The 8092-nt window shown below is 39.9% G+C and overlaps 1 protein-coding gene across 1 annotated transcript; it reads left to right on the forward strand.

Annotated features, from left to right (window-relative positions):
- Window positions 1–3929: 3929 nt before the first annotated feature.
- LOC137732282 (S-adenosyl-L-methionine-dependent methyltransferases superfamily protein) lies at window positions 3930–5796 on the forward strand. Its single transcript, XM_068471589.2, has 3 exons — window positions 3930–4436; window positions 4713–4865; window positions 5076–5796. Exons 1-3 carry the CDS (start codon window positions 4004–4006, stop codon window positions 5756–5758), a joined length of 1269 nt encoding a protein of 422 aa, XP_068327690.2. The 5' UTR covers window positions 3930–4003; the 3' UTR covers window positions 5759–5796.
- Window positions 5797–8092: the final 2296 nt, after the last annotated feature.

Below are 8092 nucleotides of genomic sequence, written 5' to 3' on the forward strand. Positions count from 1 at the left end.
GGAGTGAGGTGTGTAGAGGAGGGAAGAGGGTGGGTGCAGGGAGAAGACAAACTAGGAAGAAGATGAAGATGGGGGAGAAGAAATGAGAAGATAAGGGGAAGGGGAAGGGGAAGGGGTCAGGGAAGTTTGGGCTTTTTTTTGTTTTTTTTTCTAGGTTGCAGGTAGGGGACGAAGATGAAGATGGGGGAGAAGAGAGAGAGACAGGGAGGGGAGGGTGGAAGGGACGAGAGAGAGGGAGGAAAGAGAGAGAGAGAGATTTAATTAAAAAAAATTATTTTTTAAAATTTTAATTATTAAAAATATATTTAATAATTTTTAAATCCAATTGGATTAGTGAGTGGATCCCGCATATAGTCACGTCAGTACTTAACAGAAAAATTAACAGAAAAACTGATGGATGTATGACATTGACACAAATTCATAAGATGAGGTATGACATTGTCAATTTAAAAAGATTAGGTATGAAAGTGTCGTGAGACCAATAGTTGAGGTAGTTTTGTGTAATTTACCCCAAAAATTAATACATGTAGAAGATGACCTCATGGACTTTTTTTTATGGAGTGTAAGTTACAAAAATACCCTTTATATCTAATAACCCTTTCTTTTGAAAATTTAAAAACATAGAAATCAATATGCAGATAAACCGACTGTCATTCGAAAAACAAATTGGGTAATTGTTGAGATATCATGAACCCACAAAGAGTGAAACTGTGCTTGTGTTTTGGCTATTCATGCCCCTCAGAAAGGAATTGTTTTTTTTTTTTTAATCAAACTAAAATGCTTCCACTAAATAAAAAGGCAAGTATAAAGAAAAGGCAGTCCAAAAGACAGCCCACCATCTAAATACAAGCCCAACAGTAAATAAGAAAATACAATAGATAGGCCCAAAAGTGGCCAATTGAACAATAATAAAAAATCCTAAGACTGGAATGGAAACGAGCAATCACCAGATGCGCCTCCATCGCAAGGTCACCACCACCACCAAGAGAACAGACCAATGGAACAACATGATCAACGACAAATGGGGGTGAGCGAGCCACCCGTGTAGTTAGCGCTCCCATAATCCTACCCAATAGTGCTAAAAGTACTTTAATAACCACCTAACACCCAAGAAGAAGCACACGGGCCAAGTATCAGAGGCTGGTAGTACAGTATGGGTGACGTACAATAGCATCGGAGCAAGAAAGGGCCATGAAGTTCCAGATCTGAGACCAGCTCATGAGAATTGAGACAAAGTTCAAAGAACAAAGCTCAAGAGAAGCCAAAACAAAGGCCAAAAAAGAAAAAGTGTAGAAATTAAAAAACTTTTTAAGTGGAAGGATGGGGAAGGATGAAAGAAATGAGGGGGAAGAGAGAAGATGCAAAAAGTGTAGATGGATGGGAAAGAAGGAAGGAGGGGGAAAGACGGGGAGAAAGGAAATATGCAGAGAATGGAGAAGGAAGAGAAAGAGGGAAGGAATGTTAGAGGTGGGAGTGTCAGGCTGCCGCCAACTCCAAGCCAGAGTAAGGAGTGGCGGCTAGAAGGATTTTTTTTTTTTTCCCTAAAGGCTGGAGAGGAAGGTTCTAGAGAGATACGTGAGAGAGAGAGAGAGAGAGAGAGAGAACGCGTACCTCACCCTTTACTTTCGAAAAGGAATTGTTGAGGGAGGTATTAACCATTTTCTACCAAGAGCAATATCTCCTTTTGTCTGACATCCGCACTTTTTTTAATAGTTTATATATTTACAATAATGAGATGGTACTTGAAGTGAATCAAGTGATTAAGATCAAACCCACATTTAATTTCTAATCATATTCGTGGCAATGTCACGCATATTTGACATATGGGAGCCAACCAAGGCTTCAAGCATTTCAGTGTGCCAAAGGTAGCAAAATGTTCGTCGCCGGCCTCTCCTCATGTCCAGTTGGAGGTTTTCTTATTGAATGGTGACTCTAGTCAAATATCAGTTTTGAATCGAATTCTTTAATTGTGTGTAAGTATTGTGAATCTGAGTTTTGTGTAATGAAATGAGATATATTTTATGAAAAATATGATGAATCTTGCACTGCTTAAAAGTTTTAGCTTACTAGTGTTGTTTGTTAAGTCCTTAATACGCATATTGTGAAAGAAAATCGATGTTACTTAATAATTGCCAACACGTGCATAGATTGAGTACAATGAATATCAAATTAAGATGTCTAGAAATAAAACGAACCAAGCTAGTACTAAAAACAAAGACCAACTTATCCAAGGACCAACCAGGCAACAAAGTAAACTTAACTAAGCACTAATTATGCAAGCATCATTCCACTAGATAAACTTTAGCCTCCATATCCAGAATCTAGACGACCAAGACAAACGTGTACCAAAACACTATCCACTAGGGACCTGGACTGTCTACCCTTCCCATCTCATTCTATTTATGTGGTCACGGTTAAGTCACGTCAACATTTTATATTCCCATTGCTTTTTGTCTTATTATTTCTATATAAAAAAAAATCAGTATAAAATGTTGACGTGGCTTAACCGTGATCATAAAAATTGGAGGGGATGAGAACAGTATGGAATGGGGATGGCAGACAATCCAGGTCTATCCACTAGATAAACTTGAGCATCTTTATTGCTCTGATTGAAATTATAATAATTGAAAAATCAAAGATGTACAAGGAAGCATCAGGACTCTGCTAATTGGCATTATTACTTAGATTCCAAAAATGGTCGAGAATGGGTTGAATTGAGTCTGCAAAAATAGGCAATGACTGATTGAACTGATTCTGCAAAAATGGTCGAGAATAGATTGAACTGATTCTACAAAAAATGATCGAGGACTGATTGAAATGATTCTGCAAAAATAGTCAATGACGGGTTGAATTGATTCTGCAAAAATGGTCGATAACGAGTTGAACTGATTCTGCAAAAATGATCGACGACTGATTGAACTGGTTCTACAAAAATGATCGAGAACGGGTTGAACTGATTCTACAAAAATGACCGATGACTGATTGAACTGATTCTGCAAAAATAGTCAAAGACAGGTTGAACTGATTTAACAAAAATGGTCGATGAGGAGTAGAACTGATTTTGCAAAAATGGTCAAAGATTGATTGAACTGATTTTGCAAAAAGGTCGAAAACGGGTTGAACTGATTCTGTAAAAATAGTCGATGATGAGTTGAACTGATTCTAGTAATAAATAATACAAACTGATTCTATATATAGTTTCAAAACTATATGTACATATTAATTTTGTTGGAGTTGAAATAGTCGATGATGGGTTGAGCTTATATCATATATTAATTTTGTCGGGGTTATGAGGGTTGAGTTCTATTAACAACCCTAAAGCTTTAGGGGTATGGTTGATATTTTAAAACATTGTTTTCATGTTTTTGGACTGGATTTTAGCTACCTTTTTTTTATTATTATTTTTTTTTGTCACTCATTGATATATTTAAAAATTAGTAGAGTTTCTTGAAATATAGTGAAATTTTTTGTCTCTATATATAAAAGCTCCATATTTTCAATCATCCTTGAGGAAATTCCCAAACAGTAGACATATATAATTATCAAAACCTGAAATTAAAAATAAGTTTACAAAATCAAATGGATGATGCCTCAATAAGAAAGTTTGTCACCAAAATTCAAAAGAAGAGTGACAACACAACATCCATCACAAAATAAAATAATCATAAAAAATAACTCACATGGGATTACATATGGTACATTTATATCAATTTTTTTTTTTTTAAAATTTAGATGACGTTTGATCATCATTTTGATTTTAGCATTTTGTTTTCATTTTAAAAAAAAATGAAAACTGAAATTTTATTTGGTGATAAATTTCTAAAAGGTCACTTGCAAAAAAAAAAAAGAAGAAAAAACAAAAAAAACAAAATAATTAACAAAAGTGATAAATTTCTAAAAAAAAAAAAAAAAGAAAAAAAGAAAACTACTCTAAAACCCCCGAGTCGTTAGAAAACCAGGAAAAGGCCCGGTTAGGGTTTTTCACTTCCTGCGGGGTACGGCCATGTGGCGCAGAGCTGGATTGAGCTCGGGACTGAACCTCCGGAAGCTCTCAACCGCAGTACGACGTCGTATCGAGGACGAAGGCGACTGGTCCTACTCTTCGGAGTGGTGGGGGGAAGAATCCGAAGGCCACACCGTCCTCCGCTCCACATCCGACAAAGGCAATGGCGTTGTCTCAGTCATCGCCTATCCTTCCTCAAAACCCAGCGAGCTCCATTGGGCGTCGACAGAGAGATGGCTGCAGCAAAGGTACGAAGAGATACAGGAGTGCCGTCAGAACAACGAGAGATTCAGACTGCTCGGATATCAATGGCGCGCTCTCCGCTTTAACGACGACACCCGCCAGAGCACCGTTAAGGTTTTGGCTGCCTATCGGCGATCGGAACCGGAATCGATCGCCCTTATGCAGCAGCCTCATTGCTTGGCTGTTCCTTGTAAGCAAAAGCCTTTTTCCCAATTCAATTTCTATCTAACATTTAATTACAAATTTTATCAAATTTGATGTGGGTTTTGTTTTAATTTAATTAATACCCAATTGAATTTCTAATTAGCATTTGCATACTGTTGAATCAAATTTGAATCATGGTGTTTGGTGATTGAACTTCTATATCTAGTGTTTCTGAGTGTATGACTGGTGATTGCATTGCTTTTGGTTACTTTCATTTTTCTAAAAGATTAAAGCTGTTGTGTGATGGATTCTGCTTTTTCAGATCTTAAGAGCATGTTAGCAGCTGGGTTGGCCACTATAGCATCTTGTAATTACAATCTCATGAACGCGGTGACTGGGACCGAAAATATTCGTATATTGTGCATTGGTCAGGGTGGCGGAAGCTTACCGTTGTTTTTGGCTAGTAAAATTCAAGGTAGGTTGCATTGCTAGTTCTCCGTTAATGGCAGTGTGAATGGTTGTGGGAAATTGAAGGAATGAAGGATGTGCCTTTTTGGTAAATTGTTTTGTAAATACTGATTCTTGCTGATCTCCAAATCCAATCTGTTTTCGGCCATCCTATCAGAAGTCCTGAGCTGAATAATTGGGTATTGAACCTAACCTAGAATGTTCTGCTTCTTTTCAGGTGCTATTGTTGATGTAGTTGAAATCGACCCTCTCGTGATCTCAGCCTCAGTTCGAGCCATGGGATTTCCGGCTTTCTCAATTATGACTCCATCAGGCAAGCGTGCCGTGTCACCCAATACCATGGATACCGTTATGTGGAAAGGCATCCACGAGAGGCTGTTCCTCCATGAATCCGATGCCGAGGATTTCATTCTCAACACCACCATTCAGTATGATATGGTCTTCGTTGATGCTTATGATGGGGAAGACATATTCCCACGCAAGTTATGGGATCCACATTCCCCATTTCTAAAAGCCCTCAGCAGCCGGCTTCACCCAGATCATGGCACAGTTGTGGTGAACCTTCATTCAGATTCTGATATCTTGAACCCTGACGGTTCTGCACCATCCGTTTTGCAGCAAACTTTGCCAATGGGAAAGTACGTCTCGAGGGTTTGCCAGGCATACAAGGACGTGGTAGTGGGAGGGAAAGATTCTGGTTTGGGTTTTACAGTTTCAGTTCCGTGGGTGTGCAATTCTTCTCTGGTCGTGTGCAGAGGTTTTGTGGTAACGGGTGGGGATTGCAACAGGGATGTGATCATGGAGGCTCTGATATCCAAATCATTTGAATTGGAAAATGTACTCAACTTACCATTCTCCTGTTTTGAATATATAAAGAGAGGTTTTATACTTGTTGATTAATTTCATGACAAGTTTATACCTATCTAAGTTTCTTCACAGTTTTACCTCCGGATTAAATTCATCAGTTTGTCGTTACTTTGGCCTTGCCTGGTGTTAAACATGGGATAACTCACCAGATTCAATGTATGGATTCAAAAATGCCTTGACGAAGAGAAAATATGCAGAATTTGAGTTTGCACCCCACTCTGTAAATATTGTGTGTGAACTTCAAAAATGGCTAAAAGATTTCTTGGGTTATACGCAAGCCTATTGGGGATGACTTTGAAGGGAGAGGGTCTTGTGTGGGGAAGTCGGATTAGGAACATGTGAGATGGGGATGGTGGTGTATGGGGTGTTTTTGTTGGGGTGGCGGGGTGTTTTTGTGTCTTGGTCCGTATAAAAATGGAGGTTAGCATAACAAATCAAGGGTGATGGGATAAGGGGGGTGGTGTTTTTGTCCTGGCCCATAGGAAGCACGTAATTTTTTTTTGTTTTGTTTTTTTGAACACACGGTAAGGGTGGGGAATGAGTTAAGTCTCACAATAGGCTTGTCATAATAATATGGTTCAACTTCGCCTTCGCCTTCGCCTTCGCCTTCGCCTTTGGCGAGAATCGAACCTAAGACCTCTCGCGTACAAGTGAAGAAGAATCACTAGACCGTAGTAAGTGGCTGTATAAACAGTTTTTGAATGTGCTTTAATAAATAGTTTGAAGTGCTTTTTCAAGAGGCATGAGAATTTTAAATACAACTTCCTACATATTTATAATGCGACATACTGTTATAATGCGACATACTGCTTTCTACATAAACAGTCTCGACCAGATAGTTGTTAACTAAACCAAAATCAAAACATCTCAAAGTCACAAGTGGCCTTTTACCACAGTGGTAGAAAGGTGTTGAGCCTTTACATGATGACGTGGGTTTGAACCCCGTCGGTGATTGATCTAACATCTAATTTAATAAAATCTCGTTTGAAAAAATAAAAACATCACAAAATCATAAAATTGAAATGGGCCGATCTTGGCCAATTATTATTGACAAACTCCATATATATCCGATAAAGGCCTGTAAAAATTGATCCGTCATTCCAAAACCCTAAAACCTAAACCCCTTTCAATTCTCTCTCACGAACACAAAACTCGAGATCAGAAGAATGGCTTCACAGGGTGTTAGGACTCTGATTTAATAGTAGTAAGATGTTTATCCTTAGGGTGATATGGTCTTTTGAATTGTATGTTGTTGGTTTCATCTAACGATCTGTGAGTGATGATGTGTTCCAATCATGTACACTCTTGCATTAGGGTTGTATATGAATCAACTTCCACCATTTGGGGGAGATATGAATGAAATCAGAATGTTTTAGTTTTTTCCTTCTTCCTTTCTTCTTTGTAGCGCCCCTTTCTGTTTAGGTCCTATCATCTGGTATCAGCATCCAGGTGTGTTGTTTCCATGGGCAAGAGCAAAGCCTCCGTGGTAGCCGCCGACGTCACGGAGGTCGATCTCGAACTCGAGTATCAGCAACACCAAATTCTTGAGCAACTCAACGAGTTCCATGACTCTGTGTCCTTGTTGGCCACTCGTCAAGAGACCTTCCCAATCCCACACGACGGATATTCAGGCATCCTTGGCCAACATCAGCCTTGTCCAATCTCATCTCATAGAGCAGTTCTGGTCCTCCTGCCCACCACCGCCCCACACCTACTCAGGTATCCCAGATCCCAATCGGTTCTCTTCATATTTCGATTGGATCTGCATCTACCCTCCTAACCCACCCTCCTACTTTTGCCCCACCTCATATATGGGGTTTTCCTTACCCCAAATCACCCAACATCCCTTACGCACTTTCCCCGGTGACCGGTTACCCCCAGGCCTCTCCACACTTCTCCACAGCTACTACCGCTCTTCGCCATCCCTTCCCCCTACCTTTCCCCACCACCAACACCACCCCATCCTTCCTGCTCCGCCGTCCCCTTCCACTAATCCCAAATTCATGAAAATTGAACTTTTCCGTTTCTCCGGCAGCGACCCATACAACTGGTTATCATTGGCCGAGGAGTACATAGACTACCATGGGGTCAAACCCCACAACCGAGTCACGGTGGTGGGCCTTAATTTCACTCATGATGCGGCTTTATAGTTCAAGTGGTACAAACTGCATGTTGGGTCAGCTCTTTAGGCCACTTTCACGGAATGCCTTTTACAACGCTTTGGGTCGAGTGACCAACTGGACTTCAATATGTCTTTCTCTCATGTAGCCTAAAAAGGCTCTTTAAAGGCCTATGTGAATGACTTCATTCGTTTGCCTTGCCAAGCTCAAGAATTGACCGGTGCACAGCTTCTGGGCGTTTTCCTTG

Source organism: Pyrus communis, chromosome 16, assembly GCF_041283825.1.
Source record: "Pyrus communis isolate YQ-2024b chromosome 16, ASM4128382v1, whole genome shotgun sequence".
NCBI classification, from domain to species: Eukaryota; Viridiplantae; Streptophyta; class Magnoliopsida; order Rosales; family Rosaceae; genus Pyrus; species Pyrus communis.

Excerpts from the sequence above, each read along its gene's own strand:
- LOC137732282 (XM_068471589.2), top strand. The coding sequence starts at position 4,004 with ATGTGGCGCAGAGCTGGATTGAGCTCGGGACTGAACCTCCGGAAGCTC. Across the intron at positions 4,437-4,712 it reads TCATTGCTTGGCTGTTCCTT|ATCTTAAGAGCATGTTAGCA; the intron begins GTAAGCAAAAGC and ends CTGCTTTTTCAG. Across the intron at positions 4,866-5,075 it reads TTTGGCTAGTAAAATTCAAG|GTGCTATTGTTGATGTAGTT; the intron begins GTAGGTTGCATT and ends GCTTCTTTTCAG.